The 21,100-nt window shown below is 39.1% G+C and overlaps 1 protein-coding gene and 1 pseudogene across 1 annotated transcript in view; one reads left to right on the forward strand and one right to left on the reverse strand.

Annotated features, from left to right (window-relative positions):
* Positions 1 to 21,100, forward strand: part of BTBD1 (BTB domain containing 1) — a 50,210-nt gene that overhangs the window by 15,001 nt on the left and 14,109 nt on the right. The window contains exons 3-4 of the mRNA XM_012449381.2: positions 4,058 to 4,163; positions 11,775 to 11,972. Of these exons, the coding sequence (XP_012304804.1) occupies positions 4,058 to 4,163; positions 11,775 to 11,972 (304 nt within the window). The remainder of the gene's footprint in view (positions 1 to 4,057; positions 4,164 to 11,774; positions 11,973 to 21,100) is intronic.
* Positions 17,564 to 18,055, reverse strand: LOC105715134 (large ribosomal subunit protein P1-like; annotated as a pseudogene).

The following is a 21,100-nucleotide window of genomic DNA, read 5'->3' on the forward strand; positions in this document are numbered from 1 at the left end:
TTGGGTGACAGAGAGAAACTCTATCTTAAAAAAAGAAAAAGAGGCCGAGCATGGTGGCTCATGCCTGTAATCCCAGCACTTTTAGGAGGCCGAGGCAGGTGGATCACCTGAGATTGGGAATTTGAGACCAGCCTGACCAACATGGAGAAACCCTGTCTCTACTAAAAATACAAAATTAGCCGGGCATGGTGGTGCATGCCTGTAATCTCAGCTACTCAGGAGGCTGAGGCAAGAGAATCACTTGAACTCAGAGGTGGAGGTTGCTGTGAGCTGAGATAGTGCCATGCACTCCAGCCTGGGCAACCAAGAGCAAAACTCCATCTCAAAAAAAAAAAAAAAAGAAGAAAAGTACACATATTGTAAGTGTGTAGTCTAATGAATTTTTACAAACTGAACACAACTGTGGAAGCTTTAACCAGTCCTGAGTAGCTGGGATTACAGGTGTACACCACCATGCCCAGCTAATTTTAGTATTTTTAGTAGAGGCAGGGTTTCACCATGTTGGTTGGGCTGGTCTCAAACTCCTGACTTCATGATCTGCCCGCCTCGGCCTTCTAAATGCTGGGATCACAGTTGTGAGCCATCGCCCCTGGCCATTATCACCATTTTTAAGTAAGGAAATTAAAGTGAAGCAACTTGACCAAAGTCATATAACTAATAAGTGGTATCTCTGCATTTTTTTCTCTTTTGAATGTGTTATTAAAATCTAATAAATAAGTTGATATTCATAAGATTCTTTATTGTCCAAGGAGTTTTAATGCATGTAGTGAGGATCATTTAACTACTTTTATTTTAAAAGCTGAGATATAAATTCAGAAACCAATAAACGAAACTTTGGCAATAAAAATGCAGATTCTGGTTCAGTAGGACCAGAATAGGGCCTGAGAGTACATTTCTAACAGGCATTAAGCGATCACCTGTGTTTCTGGACCACATTTTGAGTAGCAAGGGTTAACAGGTATCACTATGAGGAAAAAAAGAACTTTTCAGTGTCTTGTTGGTCTGAGATTCCAATATTACATTACATTTTTCACTGGTGGAGTCATATGAATTAGCCCATAAATTGTCATGTGAAACTTCTTGTTCCTGCCAAGTGAGTCATTTGAATTGAGCATGTTCATTTACTTAAGAGAGCCAATGCCAGCTTCTCTATAAAACAAAGTGCCAATATACTGTACCAGAATGATTTATAGAGGGAAAAATACTTTTTATGAAGTGTTATCAGAGATAATGCCAAAGTCAAAGTCAGTTTTGAGAAAATTTATTTTACCCTAAGAAACAGCAATAGATTCCATAGGAAACTTGATATTGCCTGTGTAATGTAAGGAGTGATAGACATTTGCTACCTTGAATAAGATAATTTTTATAAAAAATTGTTTTTTCTAGTGAAAGATCAATTTTTATATGAATACCAACTAAAATATAATTGAGTGGGCCAATTAAAATATCTGTTATTAGAATTTCACCTTATAAAAATGTACTACCTTATACTTTAAAAATGTATAACTGTGATCCTAGACTGGATCCTGTAATAGAAGGAAAAATGTTATAAAAACCATTATTGGGGCAAGTGACACAACTGAAATATAGCCAGTGGATTAGATAAAGATACTGTATTACTGTTAAATTTATCAAAGTTAATTACTATGATTATATAAAAGAATATCCTTAATCTTAGGAATTTTAAGAGTAAAGGGCCTCCAAGTTTGGTGGCTCACGCCTGTAATCCCAACACTTTGGGAGGCTGAGGCAGGCGGATCACGAGGTCAAGAAATTGAGACCATCCTGGCCAGCATGGTGAAACCCCGTCTTTACTAAAAATACAAAAAATATTAGCTGGGTGTGGTAGCGTGCACCTGTAGTCCCAGCTACTCAGAAGGCTGAGGCAGGAGAATCACTTGAACCCAGCAGACAGAGGTTACAGTGAGCTGAGATTGCACCACTGTACTTCATCCTGGCGAGAGAGCGAGACTGTGTCTCAAGGTGCGGGGAGGGGAGGGGAAAGCCAAGCACAGTGGCCTATGCCTGTAATTCCAGCACTTTGGGCAGGTGGATCGCTTGACGTCAGGAATTCGAGACCAGCCTGGCCACCACGGCGAAACCCCATCTCTACTAAAATTTCAAAAATTAGCTGGTGTGGTGACAGGAACCTGTGGTCCCAGCCACTCAGGAGGCTGAGACAGGCGAATCCCTTGAACCTGAGAGGTGGAAGATCACGCCACTGCACTCCAGCCTGGGTGACAGTGAGACCTTGTCACCAAAAAAGAGAGTAAAAGGCCATGATGTATACAGCTTACTCTCAGATAGTTCAGTCTCTCCTCTCAGATCGATATATATATACATATATATGGAAAAAGGGTAATAAATGAGTCAAAATGTTAGATAAATAATATTTAGATAGATAAATCTGGATAAAGGGCATATAGATTTTCTTTGCACTATCCTTACAACTTTTCTCTAAATTTGAAATTTCAAAGTATTTGTGTGTCTAAACAAAAAAGGTACAGTTAAAAAAAAAAAAGGAAAAGAAATTCCAAATGAAAAATATTGTGAGGGAAAATTACATGAGATGGATTTAATATTTACTAGTACAAATGTTTTATTTAGTGCTAAAATTTATTTAAAATTTGACAAAGCAAATTATTGTAAACAGGCTCAGTGTATAATCTAGGAAGTGCATTTTCAAACATATTTGAGTATTCTATACATATTTTATATGTAAATGTTTTAAATTTAAAAACTATATATAAAATTTTTTAAATGTGTTTAAATTTAAAAAAATTTAAAGCCAGTGTGTTTAATGTTTTCTTCTCTACCCCCATAAAATAGAAGATAACTGTTTATATATTTATCAGTTGTTCAGTAGTATCTGAATTCTTGAATCCTTTAAAATAAATTTTACTTTAAAATTAAATGAGTCATCAGTCATGCCAAATAATTGGTGTCATTTATGATATGGCTAATTAATTGGCAATATTCTCAGAAGTTTCTGCCCAATCCAACATAAATACCTTTGGGCATTTAGTGTTTGCCCATCCTCTAAAATGTAAAGAGAACTGACCCCAGGCCAGAATGAAAGGTTGGTGATTGGCATGCCTATCGTCATACCTCCTTTTGTGGTGTTTTGGCTTTTTAATAATCTCGCTTGAGTTTGACATATACTCTGCCCTGCTTACAAATTTCTTTTTTTGAATTATAACATACATATTGATAAAGCACATATTGTAAGCTTGACTTCTAACATCTTAAAGCCAAAATTAGTTCTGCTGCAATTATACAGTACATATTCTTGCTCATTATATATTCTGGCTTTTTGCTCTCATCACTAGGTTTGTGTGGTGCATTTATATTGGTTTGTGTAGTTGTAGATTGTTCATTCTCACTGTTGTATAATATTCCATCGTGTGAATTTATGTATTTGTTCTTGTGTTGTTAGACCTAGTTTTGCTTAGGTTCCCAGAGCTCTCATCCTCAAACATTCTTGTACTCTATTCTCTCCCCAAAATCAAAACAGGCAATGAAGGAGAAAATCTGGTATTTGTATTGTTGTGCTTGACAATTGGTATTATAGTTTAGTGAAAAGACTATAAGACTAAGATTTAAGTACTAGCTTTGCAACATACTCAACTAGATGATCCTAGACAAGTCACTGTACCTCTCCAAACCTCTGTTTCCCCACCTGGAAAATGGGATAAGAATGTAAGCCTTATCTAACATGAAGAGTTCATTAAGGATCAGAATAAGTAATGTATAAGAAAATAGGCTGTATGCACACATACTCACACACACACACATATAAGCACATGAAAATAAAAATAACAGGATTGTTATTGGTAATAGGAATTCGTTCTCATCTCAGTAGGGCATTTGTATTTTTAGCTTTTCATTTCTGATTGTAGAATGAAAATTTTTAAGAATGTGTAGACATTATTGTATTTTAAGTAGATATTTTTACATGATTAGCAATTATAACTGTTTACAGTATTGACTTTGAATATATGCAGCCTAAAGGTAAAATAAGTATGAAAGTTAATTAACTATCTCTTTATATGTTTAGGCTCGATTATTTGATGAACCTCAGCTTGCTAGTCTTTGTCTAGATACAATAGACAAAAGCACAATGGATGCAATAAGTGCAGAAGGGTTTACTGATATTGATATAGGTAAGTTCACTATGAAGTAAACTGTTACGTTTTAAGTACACTTAATGCCTTACTTGTCAGCCTTGTTGGAGAAGGAGCTGTTTTTAAATTAGTGGCTTTCCCAAATGATTGAAGTCTCTCTAAGACTTTTGCTTTCTTTTGTTTTGGTGAAAATATTTCTAAAATTGCCTCATTGCCTTTTAAAAGATTTCAAATCAAATAAATATTCGTTGCATTCTCACTATATGCATGGCATTATTCTAGGGTCCATAGAAAATATAAAAATGAGTAAGAGGTGAGTTGTCTTGTTAAGGAAACATCTGATTGGAGAATCAAAGAACAAATATGTGAAAATTAAGATTTAAAACACTAATAGAAGAGAGGCATTAATACCTGGGTGATGAAATAGTCTGTACAGCAGAGCCCCATGACACAAGTTTACCTATGTAACAAACCTGCATATGTGCCCCTGAACTTAAAAGTTAAAAAAAAAAAAACAAGAAAAGAAGGCATATGGTAAAATGTGGTTTCTGCCTTTTCTTTTCTTTTTTTTTTTTTTGCGACGGAGTTTCGCTCTTGTTACCCAGGCTGGAGTGCAATGGCGCGATCTCGGCTCACCGCAACCTCCGCCTCCTGGGTTCAGGCAATTCTCCTGCCTCAGCCTCCTGAGTAGCTGGGATTACAGGCACGTGCCACCATGCCCAGCTAATTTTTTGTATTAGTAGAGACGGGGTTTCACCATGTTGACCAGGATGGTCTCGATCTCTTGACCTCGTCATCCACCCGCCTCGGCCTCCCAAAGTGCTGGGACTACAGGCTTGAGCCACCGCACCCGGCCTTCTGCCTTTTCCAAATTAGACATTTAGAAAATAATTACTATGCAAATCCAGAAAACGGAGTGATTACTTCACATTGCAGTAGTGTTAGGAAAATTTTGACAGAGGAGGTTCTGATATGAGCCTTAAAGAATGGATAGTACAGTAGGTCCTTGAATAATGTCATTTTGTTATAATGTTGATAAGAAAAAAATTGACTCCTAGCAGGGACCACTGTATAGAGTTTACATGTTCTCCCATATCTTCATGGTTTTTTCCAGGTACTCTAGTTTCCTCTCAAATCCCAAAGATGTGCATTTTAGGTTCATTGGTGTGTCAAAATGGCCTCAGTCTAAATGAGAGTGTGCATGAGTGTGCCCTGTGATGAAATCACATACTGTGTGGGTTTGGTTCTCGCCTTGTACGAAGCCACTGGGATAAGGTTTGGCCAGCTGAAACTCTGAACTGGAATAAGTGAATTGGAAAATGATCTATCAAGTAAAACTGTGTAACATATATGATAATCATACAAATATTTGATGATAAATGATACAGTATGAAAGTGCTCAGCAAGCCCACTATGTTATTGTTTGCTTTTGCACTGCATTGTGTGGGAGGTGCTCCTCAAAATTTTCACTTCGTAAACGTTTATTCTTGGGTTTAACCCAGCACCATGACCACTGTCACTCACTGATGCTCACTAATTCACCAAAAATTGGGTAAATGATTCTCTTTCTTGTCTTTATTAATCTTTATTAAATGTATGTATAGCTCACATTTATTTCACTGGTTTTTTTTTTGAGACGAAGTCTCGCTCTGTCACCCAGGCTGGAGTGCAGTGGCGTGATCTCAGCTCAGTGCAGCCTCCACCTCCCAGGTTCAAGAGGTTCTCCTGCCTCAGCCTCCTGAGTAGCTGGGATTACAGAGTTGTGCACCACTTCACCCAGCTAATTTTTCTGTCTTTTGTAGAGATGGAGTTTCACCATGTTGGTCAGGCTGTTCTCGAACTCCTGACCTCGTAAACACTTGTGTCAGCCTCTCAAAGTGCTAGGATTACAGGCGTGAGCCACCACGCCCAGCCTGTTTCACTGTTTAGTTTAGAAGTGCTTTGAGTCTTGAAGCTTGGTGGTATTTTTGTGACCAGAAATATGCCGTAGGAACTTAACTCTTGTTTATATCAGTTGGCTTATGGTAAAATTGCTTTCGTTAGACATTGTTTCACTTGAAGTCACAGTTTCCAAGAACCCAAACATTGAGGACTTACTGTATTTGGATAGTGGAGAGCGGAGGGCATTAGGGGCAAGTGGATCCTTAGGAAGAAGTGTATAAGAGGAAGGAGGTACAAGGCGGGTTAAAACCAGCTGATAGAAGACCATCTAATGACAGGCTAAAAATGTACCTTTTGTCTTGTAGGAGAGTAGAGAGATCTAATCCAGGCCCATGGCTTTAAATACTATTTTTGATGATGAACCCAACATGTATCTTCAATCCCTGTCTTCTTCTGGGCTACAAACTCATATACCCAACTGTTTACTTGACATCCTCATTTGGAGATTTTGTACGCATTTGAAACAAAACAGCTAAAGGAGAACCACTGATTCCCCTCTCTCTCTGTTAGGTCTCTTCTGTTCCTTTCCAACTGTTTTCAGTCTTCCTCAACAGCACCACCATGAACCTTATTGTTCAGGCTAAAAACCCCAGAGTTATTCTTGATTATTCTTTCTGTCATACCCCACATGCAGTCATATCAGCAGGTGCTCATGGCTGTACTTTGAATATGTATCCTGAATCTGACCACTTCTTAACCATATCTGTGGCTACCACCTAGTCTAAGCCACCTTTGTCTTTCACCTGCATAATTGCAGTGGTCTCTTTCATCCACTCTTCCTCCCATACACTCCAGTCTCTATACTCCAGTCTTTACATGACAGCCAGAATGATCTTTATAAGTAAAAAATCAGGTCATATAAATTCCTTGCTTCCAGTGTCTTCCCACTGCTATTTGCATAAAATTTAAATTCCTTATCAAAACCCACAGTGCCCTGTGTAATCAGGTCTTGGATTTGTCTGGGTATATTAGGCTAGACTGTGGTAAGAAATAGACCTAAAAGTGCAGACTGGCTCAAACACAAAAGAAGTTTATTTCACACTCATATAACAGACCAAGGAAGTATTATAGTCAGCAGGTAGCTCTCTTGTGTTCTGTTATTCTCTAGTGCCTAGTTATTATCTGTGTTTTGCTGGCGGATGAGAGAAAGTGTGGACAGGAACATACCCACATATTAAAAGCCTTGGCCTTGATATAGCACCTACATTTTGGCCATTATTTTGTTGGTCCCATTCAGTTATAAGATCTCACCTAACTTTTGGGGAAGCCAGGAGATGCAGACTAGTCACAACCCAGGAAGAAGAGAAAATATCTTTGGTAAACCGCTACAAGTCACTGCCTACCTCTACCTACATCTGACTTTGTCTCCTACCATTCTTCCCCTAATTCAGGTCCCATATGTGCTGACCAGGATTGTTTATATTCCATTCTTTTGTGTTTGCTATTCCTTCTGATTAGAATCCTTTTCCCCCTGAATCTGCATCTCAGATTAAAGGATACCTGAGACCTCAGACATACTTAATTAGATACCGTGTTCCCCTAAGCAATCTCTGTTTCATTACTCTTACTCAGATTTATTTTCCTGTAATACATTTGCTCTCTGAAAGTCTTATCTAGGTATTTGTCTTTGTGTGTGTTTGTGTGTGTGTGTGTGTGTATCTATATATATGTTGATTGTCTCCTTTTCTCTCCTAGATTGTAAACTCCCTGAAGGAAGGGACTTTGCCTTGTGTACCACTGTATCTCTAGCACTAAAGACAGCAGAATGTAGTACATGTTCAGCTGATATTTGTTGATCAAATGGACTGACTGGCTGTGTCTAGAATAATGCCTTTCCTTCCCATCTTGGGTGGCTCTCACGCAGTCTTAAGATCTTGGCTTAAATAACACTTCCACATGACTTTTTTTTTTTTTTTGAGACAGAGTCTTGCTCTGTTGCCAGGCGCCAGGCTGGAGTGCAGTGGTGCGATCTCGGCTCACTGCAACCTCCTCCTCCCAGGTTCAAGCAATTCTCCTGCCTCAGCCTCCTGGGTAGCCGGGACTACAGGCGCACGCCACCACACCCAGCTGATTGTTTTTTGTATTTTTTAGTAGAAATGAGGTTTCACCATGTTGGCCAGGATGGTTTCAATCTCTTGACCTCATTATCCACCTGCCTCGGCCTCCCAAAGTGCTGGGATTATAGGCTTGAGCCACCGCGCCCGGCCCATGACTCATTTTTTGAGAGGGGTACTCACCCTCCATGATGCTTGGTATATTCCTCTGTTCTAACATCCTGTTATTAGTTTACCTGTGTATTACACAGTACCTTGGGAACAAATAATACACTGCTTATAATACACTGAAGGACAGGACCTAAATCAGACTCCTCCCCAGCACCTGCATATGGTGTCTGTTAAGTTACTGGATATTTGAGAGTCCTAAACACCGCCTAAATTGTTAGTGAAACATTGCTTAATCCTAATTTCCTTCCTGTTAGGGGCTGTCAAATGCTTCATTTGTTCTTCAGTCTGTTCTTATTTGAAGTATTACTGTCCACATCTGGGTAACTTACACCTTATAAATAGCTCTTAAATTATGCATGCCATTGGAACCCGGGAATCTTGAAGTATGTGCCTTGTACAGCCTAGAAGCCCAACAAATACTTGTTGCTTTGATTTGACTCACAGTTGTTTATATGAAAATTTAGTATTGTGTTATATTTATGAAACATCTGCTGTGTTTTTATGATTTTTATTTGGCTCTCAGCTTTAACTTCTTATTTTAACACATCTGCTAATAGAAGACCTGTCTGTTTGTTTTTCTACCCCATAGGCTAGTTTACTTCAAATGTACTTGTTAAAAATTAGTAATTAAGGCCGGACGTGGTGGCTCATGCCTGTAATCCCAGCACTTTGGGAGGCCAAGGTGGGTGGATCACAAGGTCAGGAGTTTGTAGACCAGCCTGACTAACATGGTAAAAACCCGTCTCTACTAAAAATACAAAAATTAGCTGGGCGTAGTGGTGGGCACCTGTAATCCCAGCTACTCAGGAAGCTGAGGCAGGAGATCCCTTGAACCTGGAAGGTGGAGGTTGCAGTGAGCCGAGATCACGCCACTGCACTCCAGTCTGGGTGACAGAGCAAGACTCTGTCTCAAAAAAAAAAAAGTATTTAAAGAAATGTATTTCTGATATGTATTTCTGGATAATATAATCATATTTAATGTTTTAATTGATTTCTACTGTAACTATAGCATACTCATTTTTATTTAAATTTAATTTAAAGTATAACTATTAGATATTTCATAGAAGTTCCATTTTATCTAAGTTCTTTAGAGATTTTCCTATACATCTAGAACTGTCCTTTTTTAGAAACTGGGGTATTTATTTTGACCCTTTGAGAAATTGAAAACATGTTTTACTTTACCTGCCTATGTTAAACAATGTGTACTGAATGTAATTTAGGATTCTTGCAATTATTAATGCTCACTATTATAAGTATCAGTTATATTATTATTGTACAGTGAAGCCCTCAGGTCTCTGAAGTGTTGTTTTTATTTTTTAAAAATCTTTCTATGAGACCTTTGATTGCTATTTTTTTAAAGTACTTAACATCATCTTTTCACAAATTTCCTCTTTTCTCTATCCCTGTTAGATTGCAGTTTATCATTTCATTCTAGTATATTAGCCTCTAAATCCCTTTCTCTTCTGAACTTACTGCTTCTGGGCTGCTGGAACTTAAAAGTAACTGAGTTTATTTTAATTTTGCCTATCATAAAAGAAAAATGATTCTGAGTGAGGACCTGAGGTACAGGCATGATGTATATACTTGGATGTCAAATAGGGAATTCAAACTTAGTATGTCTAAAATTAAACTTCAGCTCTTTCCCCACCCCAAACCTGCACCTTCTGTGGTTTTTCTCATCTTGGTTGATGCCACTCTCATCCCTCCAGCGCAGAAGCTATATAAACCTTGCAGTTATTGTTGACACCTCTCTTTAAATCATACCTCACATCCAATCTGTTAGGAAATCTAATTGAGTCTTCCTTCAGAATATATTCTAAATCTGATCAATTTTCACCACTTCCACTGCTACCCTCTTTGTCCAGGCCACTGTCATCCCTGACGTGGATTGATGTAAGAGCCTCCAACTGATAATTGTCTCCACTGTAGCCTCTTCTCAACATGGAAGCCAGGATGATTCTTTCAGAACATAAAGTGTGACAACTCAGAACCCTCCAGGCCTTCCCCATGTCACTCAGAGTAAAAGTCAAATGATCTACAGGGTGCTGCATGATTGCCCCCACTCCCCACAGCCTCTGGCCTCCTTGCCTGCTACTCTTCCCTCCCGCTCACTCCGCTCTGCCACACTGGCCTCCTTACCATTCCTCAGACATGCCAGGCACACCTTCATATGACAGCCTTTGTACTTTTAGTCCTGGCATACTCTTCCTCTAGGTATCTGTTTTATTCCCCTACTTCCTTCAAGTCTTGGTATAAATGAAGCATGCCTAAACCACCCTATTTTATTATTATTTTTGGCATAGTCTCACTCTGTTGCCTGGGCTGGAGTACAGTGGCATCATCATGGCTTACTGCAGCCTTGACCTCCCAGGCTCAAGTGATCCTGCTGCCTCGGCCTCCTGAGTAGCTGAGACTACAGGTGCATGCCACCATGCCTGGCTAATTTTTTAAACATTTTTTTAATAGAGATGTGGTCTCACTATATTGCCCAGGGTGGCCTGAAACTCCTGGGCTCAAGCCATGCTCCTGTCTCAGCCTCCCAAAGTACTGGGATTATAGGAATGAGCCAGCATGCCTGGCTCCTTCCTATTCTAAACTGCGTTTCTGATTCTTCTTAATCTGATATTTCTGCTCACATATGTCATCTAAGATACTTGAATTTATGTATGTTTATTTAATCTGTTTTTCCTCATTAGAATGTAAGCTCTATGAGGGCAGGGATTTTTAACTTTTTGTTCAATGATATATCAGTACCAGCTGGATGCAGTGGCTCACACCTGTAATCCCAGCACTTTGGAAGGCCAAGGCAGGCAGATCACTTCAGGTCCGAAGATCGAGACCAGCTTCACCAACAGGGTGAAACCCTGTCTCTACTAAAAATACAAAAATTAGCGAGGCATGGTGGTGCATGCCAGTAATCCAAGCTATTCAGGAGACTGAAGCAGGAGAATTGCTTGAATCTGAGAGGCAGATGTTGCAGTGAGCTGAGATTGTGATTCTGCACTCCAGCCTGAGCAACAGAATGAGACTCCTTATCTCAAAAAAAAAAAAAGAAAGAAAAAATCAGTGCCTAGAATAGTACCTGGCACATAGTGAGTGCTTAATAACAAATATTTACTGAATGAACAAATGAATTATAATCTGTAGACTTTAAGAATTTATGTAAATAACTTGGAACCTTTTTCTGTGGCTTATTAATCTTATTCTGGATAGTTGAGTTTACTTGATAAATGGCATAAATGTATAAGGAGAGTACTGTATCTAATATTGCAGTATGGTAAGTAACAAATTGATTGTTAACCTTAAAGTAATTTTTATGGAACACTTTGGAGTTTAAATCCTTTAATTCTTTAATATTTTAAAGTATAAAGTCTAGTTTTAAGTGTCTAACCTATTTTTTGTTCAGATCTAAGCACATCTGTTGGTATGCTTGGTTAGAGAGCAAAATATTCCTAATTTGATTTATTTTATATTTTGCCCATAGACACACTCTGTGCAGTTCTAGAAAGAGACACACTCAGTATTCGAGAAAGTCGACTTTTTGGAGCTGTTGTACGCTGGGCAGAAGCGGAATGTCAGAGACAACAATTACCTGTGACTTTTGGAAATAAACAAAAAGTTCTAGGAAAAGCACTTTCCTTAATCCGGTTCCCACTAATGACAATTGAGGAATTTGCAGCAGGTAAGGGTATAAATTCACCAAAATCTATTCGAAACTGTTTCAGTAGTCTCTCAAGGCTGAGCATGGTGTCTCACGCCTGTAATCCCAGCACTTTGGGAGTCCAAGGCAGGTGGATCACTTGAGGTCAAGAGTTTGAGACCAGCCTTGCTAACATGGTAAAACCCCGTCTCTACTAAAAATACAAAAAGTAGTCAGGCATGGTGACAGGCTCCTGTAATCTCAGCTACTCAGGAGGCTGAGGCAGGAAAATCACTTAAACTTAGGAGACGGAGATTGTGGTGAGCCAAGATTGCATCATTGCACTCCAGCCTGGGCAACAGAGCAAGACTCCATCTCAAAAAAAAAAAAAAAAAGTATCAGTCTCCCTGTGCCAGAGAGGAAAAGAAGCTGTTATTTATTGAGTATTAATCACATGATAAACATATATGCATATGTATGATTTCATTTAAGCCCTCCAAAATTATGTTATCCACATTGTATAGGTTAGAGAAGTGAAGTTGGGAAGAGGTTGAGTGCCTTGCCTCAAGTTATGACAGATCTTTTTGACTCTATTTTCTTTCTTTTTCTTTTTCTATCTTTTCTTTTCTTTTCTTTTCTTTTTTTTGAGACAGAGTCTCCCTCTGTTGCCCAGGCTGGAGTGCAGTGGCACGAACACATTTCACTGAAGCCTTCACCTCCCAGGATCAATCAGTCCTCCCACCTCAGCCCCCCAAATAGCAGGGACTGTAGGTGCACACTACCATACTTAGCTAATTTTAAAATTTTTTTGTAGAGACAGGGTTTCACTATCCTGCCCAGGCTGGTCTTGAGCTCCTGGGCTCAAGTGATCCTCCTGCCGCAGCCTCCAAAAGTGCTGGGATTACAGGTGTGAGCCACCATGCCCAGCCTCTATTTGACTCTAAAGGTTGATGCTTCTGATTAAAATCAGACAGATCTGGTTTTGAGTCTCCATGACCACTTATGACCAGTTTTCATTATCCATATCTTAATTGAGTATTATCTGCTTTTAAATCATGGCCAGGTTGAGGCGGGAGAATCACTTGAACCCAGGAGGCGGAGGTTGCAGTGAGCCAAAACTGCGCAGGCAAAAGATACGAACCACTGGACTCCAGCTTGGGCAACATTGCATTCCATCCTATGCGCCACTGCACTCTAGCCTGGGCGACAGAGTGAGACTCCCGTCTCAAAAAAAAAAAAAAATCCTGAGACTTTTCTTTCTTTTGAGTCTACCTGGCCATTATTATTTTATTTTATTTTTATTTTTATATTTTTTTGAGATAGGGTCTCCCTCTGTCACCCAGGCTGGAGTGCAGTGGCACGATCTCAGCTCACTGCAACCTCTGTTTCCTGGGTTCAAGCAATTCTCCCACCTCAGCCTCCTGAGTGGTTGGTGCGTGCCACCACAGGCTGGCTAATTTTTGTATTTTTAGTAGATACAGGGTTTCACTGTATTGGCCAGGCTGGTCTTGGAACTCCTGACCTCAGATGATCTGCCCTCCTCAGCCTACCAAAGTGCTGGGATTATAGGCATGAGCCACTACCCCTGGTCTTCATTATTATTTAAAAAATAATTTCAATTTGGCTGGGCGTGGTGGCTCACACCTGTAATCCCAGCACTTTAGGAGGCTGAGGTGGGTGGATCACGAGGTCAGGAAATCAAGACTATTCTGGCCAAAATGGTGAAACCCTGTCTCTACTAAAAGTACAAAAATAGCTGGGTGTGGTGGTATGTACCTGTAATCTCAGCTACTTGGGAGGCTGAGGCAGGAGAATTGCTTGAACCAGGGAGTCGGAGGTTGCAGTGAGCCAAGATTGTGCCACTGTACTCCAGCCTGGCAATAGAGCGAGACTTAGTCTCAAAAAAAATAATAATTTCAACTTTTATTTTAAATTCGGGGTAATGTGCAGATTTGTTTCATGGGCATATTGTGTGATGCTGAGGTTTGGGGTACAGTTGATCTCATCACTCAAGCAATGAGCATAGTATCCAGTAGTTAGTTTTTCAACTCTTTCCCCCTTCTGTCCCTTCTTCTCTTCCCCTTTTTAACAGTCCTCAGTGGCTTTTGTTGCTATCCTTATGTCCATGTGTATCCAGTGTTTTGCTGCCACAAGTGAGAACATATGATATTCAGTTTTCTGTTTCTGCATTAACTCACTTAGGATAATGGCCTCTAGCTGCATCCATGTTGCTGCAAAAGGCATGATTTTGTTCTTTTTTATGGCTGTGTAGTATTCTGTGGTTTGTGTGTGTGTGTGTGTGTGTGTGCGTGTGTGTGTATGTGTGTCATATCTCTTTACCCAATCTACCACAGATGGGCACCTAGGTTGAGTCCGTGTCTTGTCTTTGCTATTATGAATAGTGCTGTGATGAACATATGAGTGCATGTGTCTTTTTTTTTTTTTTTTTTAAACAGCCTCACTCTTGTGACCCAGGCTGGAGTGGAGTGGTACAATCTCAGCTCACTGCAACTCCTGCCTCTCAGGTTCTAGTGATTCTCCCACCTCAGCCTCCTGAGTAACTGGAACTATAGACGCCCACCACCATACCCAGCTAATATTTGTGTTTTTTGGTAGAGATAGGGTTTCACCATGTTGGGCAGGCTGGTCTCAAACTCTTGACCCGAAGTGATCCACCTGCCTTGGCCTCCCAAAGTGCGTACCTGACCTTGGTAGTTGTGAGTTCTTTGAGAAATCTCAAACTGTTTCCCACAGTGACTAAACTTATCTATATTCCCACCATCAGTGAATAAGCATTCCCTTTTCTCCGCAGCCTCTGTTTTTTTTACTTTGATAGGCATTCTGAGGAGTGTGAGATGGTATCTCATTGTGGTTTTGATTTGCATTTCTCTGATGATTAGTGATGTTGAGCATTTTTTTCATATTTTCTCCCATTCTATAGGTTGTCCGTTTGTTCTGTTGATAGTTTCTTTTACTGTGCAGAAGCTCTTTAGTTTAGTTAGGTCCTACTTGTCAGTTTTTGTTTTTGTTGCAATTGCTTTTGAGGACTTAGTAAAAAATTCTCTCCCAAGGCCAGTGTCCAGAGTGGTGTTTTCTAGGTTTTCTTCTAGGATTCTTAGTTTGAGATCTTACTTTAAATCTTTATTCCTCCATCTTGAGTTAATTTTTATGTATGGTGAAAAGTAGGGGTCCAGCATACGGCTGGCCAGCTATCCCAGCACCCTTGAATGGAGAGATATTTGAATTGAATAGAGAGATATTTCCCCATTGCTTATTTTTGTCAACTTTGTCAAAGATCAGATGGCTGTAGGTCTGCAGCTTTATTTCTGGATTCTCTTTTCTGTTTTGTTGGTATATGTGTCTGTTTTTGTACCAGTAAGTACCATGCTGTTTTGGTTACTGTAGCCTTATAGTATAGTTTGAAGTCCAATGGTAATGTTATGCCTCCAGTTTTGTACTTTCTGCTTAGAATTGCTTTGGCTATTCAGACTTTTGTTGTTGTTGTTCCATGTGAATTTTTGAATATTTTTCTAGTTCTGTGAAAAATGATGTTGGTAGCTTGATAGAAATAGCATTAAATCTGTAGATTGCTTTGGGCAGTATGGCCATTTGAATGATATTGATTCTTCTAATTCATGAGTATGGAATGTTTTTCCATTTGTTGTGTCATCTGTGATTTCTTTCAGCAGTGTTTTATAATTCTCCTTGTAAAGATCTTTACTTGGTAAAAATACATCTAACTGAGATGTATGGATGTAAAAATATCTGGTAGAAATACATCTTGGTTAGATTTATTTCTAGGTATTTTATTTTTTGTGTGGCCATGGTAAATGGGATTGCATTCTTGATTTAGCTCTCAGCTTGAATATTATTGGTGTGTAGAAATGCTGCTGATTTTTGTACATTAATTTTATATTCTGAGGCTTTACTGAAGTTGTCTATCAGTTCCAGGACCCTTTGGTGGACATTTTTTTTTTTGAGACAGAGTTTTGCTCTTTGTTGCCCAGGCTGGAATGCAGTGGCGCAATCTTGACTCACTGCAACCTTCGCCTCCCGGGTTCAAGTGATTCTCTTGTGTCAGCCTCCTGAGTAGCTGGGATTACAGGCTCCCGCCACCATGCCCAGCTAATTTTTGTATTTTTAGTAGAGACATGGTTTCACTGTGTTGGTCAGGCTGGTCTCAAACTCCTACCTCAGGTAGGAGTTTTTTTGCCCTGCCTCGGCCTCCCGAAGTGCTGAGATTACAGGCGTGAACCACTGTGCCCAGCCTGGTGGAATCTTTAGGATTTTCTAGATGTAGAAGCATATCGTCTGTGAAGAGAGATAGTTTGACTCCTTTTTATCTTATTTGGGTGCCTTTTTATTTCTTTTTCTTTCCTGATTGCTCTGGCTAGGACTGCCAGTACTAAGTTGAATAGGAGTGGTATTGGCTGTTGATTTGTCATAGATGGCTCTTGTTATTTTGGGGATATTCTTTTGACGCCTAGTTTGTTGAGGATTTTTTCATGAAGAGATGTTGGATTTTACAGAAAGCTTTTACCATGTCTATTGAGACAATCATATGGTTTTTGTTTTTAACACTATTTCATGATTGTTTTGAATTGCATTTCTTTTTATTTTTCGATTTTATTTCAGTTTTAGAAATGAGATCTTGCTATGTTGCTCAGGCTGGCCATGAGCTTCTGGGCTCAAGGGATTCTTCCGCCTTAGCCTCTTAGCCAGTGTGTCTGGCTGAATTGTATTTCATTATGCTTATTGGCCATTTTATTTTCCTTAACATTATTCATGTCTTTTGTTGTTCTGTTGGTGTGTTCAAATTTTTTTTTTACTGGTTTATCGTATATTGATTCTTCATATATAGAGTGTGCATATGGTCGGCATTGGTAGATCCTGCCATTCTGCCAAATGGTTCTCCAAAGTGGTTGTAACAGTTTACACTCATCAGCAAAGTGAAGAGACATAAGACCTTGTTCTGGTTGCCCATATCCTCTCCAATACTTGGTATTGTTAATTTTTGTAGTTTTAGCCATTTGTGTGGGTGTGAGGATGTATTTCATTGTTGTTTTAAATTTCATATCATGGATGATTAATGATGTTGAATATGCCAATAATTTTTTAATCCAATCTGACAGACTTTATCTTTTATCAGAACTATTTGGTTGACTTGCATTTAATATAATCACAGATATATTTGGCTTTATGCTTACCATCTTGCAATTTGTTTTCCACTTGTCACATTTGTTTTTTGTTTCTTTCATTTCTTGTTTTCTTTTGGAGGAATGAGGTTCTTTTTATTCTTTTTTTGAGGTAATGATACAGTTTTCCCCCTTATTCTGTGAATGTAGTGAAAGACATTAATTGATTTTCCAATTTAAATCTATTTTAGATTCCTTACATAAATCAGATTTGGTTGTTATGCATTATCCTTTTTATCTATTACCGGATTTAATTTGCTGAAATTTTTTAGTATTTTTATGACTACTGAATGAGAGAAATTAGTCTATCTATTTTTTTCCTTGCAATGAAATTGTCAAGATTATCCTCATATAAAAGTTAGGAATATTTTCTTTTTTTTCCCCCAGTGTTCAAGAGTTTGTATTATTATTATTATTTTTTTTATTTTTTACTTTTTTTCAAAGTTCAGCTTTTTATTGAACACATTATAAAAGAGGTTTAGTCAAAAAGGCCAAAGCCCATATCATCATCAGACTCCTCGGATTCTTCTTTCTTTGCTTCCACTTCTCCTCAACTGGAGCAGCAGCAGTGGAGGGGGCAGGACCTCCTGCTGGAGCAGGCCCACCAGCCCCTACGTTGCAGATGAGGCTCCCAGTGTTGACGTTGGCCAGGGCCTTTGCAAACAAGCCAGGCCAAAAAGGTTCAACATTTACACCGGCTGCTTTAATGAGGGCATTGATCTTATCCTCCGTGACGGTCACCTCATCGTCGTGCAGAATGAAGGCCGAGTAGATGTAGGCGAGCTCGGAGACGGAGGCCATGGTGCGGGCGAGTGTGTGGCTAGCGTGGCCGGACGCGGTGCTAGTCGCCGGATGAAGTGAGGGCCTCACCCCAACGCGGCCTTAGCTTCCCCGGAAGGACCGAGCACCTTGGCGGCAGCTGAGGAAAGGGGCAAGAGTTTGCATTATTAATTTTCTCCAGGAACCAACTTCTGGCTTTATTAATTTTCTCTGTTGCAGTGTGTTTTCCATTTCATTACTTTCTGCCTTTTTCTTTATTACTTTCTTCCTTTCCTTTCTTTGATTTTAATTTGCTGGGATTATTTATTTTATTAGTTTTTGTGACTTTTTGAGATACTTAGATTGTCAGCCTATATTCTTTTAGAATGCATAGATTTGTCTATAATTTTTTCTCTCAGCATCCTTTCCCCCCGACAATTTTTAATTTCATTATCATTCAATTAGAAATTTCTAATTTTTGATTTCATTATCATTCAATTAAAAATTTCTAATTTTTGATTTTTTTCTTTGACTCAGGTTATAAATCGATAACTCAATTTCCAAATATTTGGTATTTCTTCTTACCTTGCTCTTGCTGACTTCTCTGGCTTAATTCTAGTATAGTCAGAAAATACATTCCATATCATTTCAGCCCTTTGAAATTTGTTGATAGCTGTTTTGGCCTGGCATATAGTAGTTTTATTATTTTTATTTATTTATTTATTTTGAGACAGTGTCTCACTCTGTCAACCAGGCTGGAGTACCGTGGCGCGATCTCGGCTCACTGTAGTCTCCACCTCCCAGGTTCCAGTGATTCTCCTGCCTCAGCCTCTGAGTAGGTGGGATTACAGGCATGCACTGCCATACCTGGCTAATTTTTGTGTTTTTAGTAGAGACAGGGTTTCACCATGCTGGCCAGGCTGATCTCGAACTCTGGACTTTAGGTGATCCACCCGCCTCGGCCTCCTAAAGTGCTAGAATTGCAGGCATGAGCCACTGCGCCTGGCCCATATGGTAGTTTTAATGAGTATCCATGTATACTTGAGAAGAATATATTCTTATTTGTTATGTGCAGAAAAACCTGAATAGTCCTCTATGTTTAACAAATTGAATACTATGTCTATGAAAGGAATATATACTAATGATGTTCAAATTTTCTATGTATCTATTGATTTTGTTTGTTCTATCAGTTACTAAAAGAAGTGGATTAAAATCTTGGGCCGGGCACAGTGGCTCATGCCTGTAATCCCAGCACTTTGGGAGGCTGAGGTGGGCAGATCACCTGAGGTCAGGAGGTCAAGACCAGCCTGGCTAACATGGTGAAACCCCATTTCTACTAAAAATACAAAAAATTAGCCTGGTATGGTGTCACACGCCTGTAATCCCATCTACTGGGGAGACTGAGACAGAATCACTTGAACCTGGGAGGCGGAGGTTGCAGTGAGCCCAGATCGCACCATTGTACTTCCAGCTTGAGCAACAAGAGTGAAACTCAGTCTCAAAAAAAATAAAATCTCAGGATATGATTGAGATTGTGTTTCCTTTTGGTTCTATCAGTTTTTTTTTCCATTTTGAGACTGTATCATTAGGTGCATTCAAATTTAGGATTATCTTTTTTAATTGAATTTGCTTCTGTATCTTTACTATGTATCCCACTTTAATTAAAGGAGTCTTTGTTTTTTGATTTTTTTTTTTTTTTTGAGACAGAGTCTCCCTATGTCACCCAGGCTGTAGTACAGTGGTGCAATCTTGGCTCACTGCAACTTCCGCCTCCTGGGTTCAAGCCCTTCTCATGCCTCAGCCTCCTTAGTAGTGGGGAACTACAGGCATACACCACCATGCCCTGCTAAATTTTGTATTTTTAGTAGAGATGGGATTTTACCATGTTGGCCAGGCTGATCTTGAACTATTGGCCTCAAGTGATCCACTCACCTCAGCCTCCCAAAATTCTGGGATTACGGTCTGACCCACGACACCCAGCCTAAACTTCTTGTTTTAAAGTCTTTGTGTGATATTGGTATAGTTTCTCAAGGTTTTAAAAATTCTTTATCTTTTCTCATCCTTTTACTTTTAGCCTTACATTATTTTGACTATGTCTCTTGTAAGCTTTATTTTTTAAAAATTCGGTCTGACAGACTTTGCCTTTTATTTGGAATATTTGGTTCACTTTATACTTAATAAAATTACTATTTTATTAAACTTACTTTCTTTTCTTCTTCTTCTTTTTTTTTTTTTTGTAGACAGTGTCTCCTCTGTCACCCAGGCTGGAATGCAGTGGCATGATCTCAGCTCACTGTAGCCTCAATCTCCTGGGCTCAGGTGATCCTCCCACCTCAGCCTCTTATATTAAACATTCTTTTATTATTATTTTAGTGGGTTGTCCTTATTATTACAAGAATATATCCTTATTGATTTTCAAATTAAATCTTAAAAATTCAAATTTTTAGGCGAGGCACAGTGACTCACACCTTTAGTTCCAGCACTTTGGGAAGCTGAGGCAGGTGGATTGTTTGAGTCTAGTTCAAGACCAGCCTTGGCAAAATGGTGAAACCCTGTCTCTACAAAAAAAAAGATTTTTAAATTAGCCTGGAGTGGTGGCACATGCCTGTAGTCCCAACTACCCAGGGGGTGAGGTGGGAGGATCACTTGAGCCCACGAGTTCAATCCAGGCTGCAGTGAGCTGTGATCATACTGCTGCACTCCATACCTGGGTAACGGTGAGACTATTTCTCAAAAAAATAAATAAATAAAATAAAAATTTTAAATTAAAATTTTCCATACAATATAAAGGCATTATTAATACTTTTGCTACATTTAACCTTCTCTCTAGCCTTTGGTGCTACTATGTCATTTATTTTAATTTTTCATATGTTATAAAGCCCACAAAACATTATTTTCTTAAGTCAGTAATCATTTTGATTTGCCTGTATATTTGCCTTTTTGGTACTCTTCATTGTTTTTCTGTATGACCATGCTTCTATCTGGGATCATTTCTGTCAGCTTGAAGAATTCCCTGCAGTATTTCTTTTAGAACACGTAGGATACTAACCAGATTCTTTCAACTCTTATTTTTTTCTTTTGTCGAAAACATCTTTATCTTACCTTTTTTTTTTTTTTTTTTTAAAGAGATGGGGCCCTGCTATGTTCCCCTGGCTGGAATGCAGTAGCTCTTCACAGCCTCAAACGTCTAACCTGAAACAGTCCTCCTACCCCAGC

Source organism: Aotus nancymaae, unplaced genomic scaffold, assembly GCF_030222135.1.
Source record: "Aotus nancymaae isolate 86718 unplaced genomic scaffold, 86718_ANA_hifiasm-v0.15.2.pri h1tg000064l_0, whole genome shotgun sequence".
NCBI lineage: Eukaryota > Metazoa > Chordata > Mammalia > Primates > Aotidae > Aotus > Aotus nancymaae.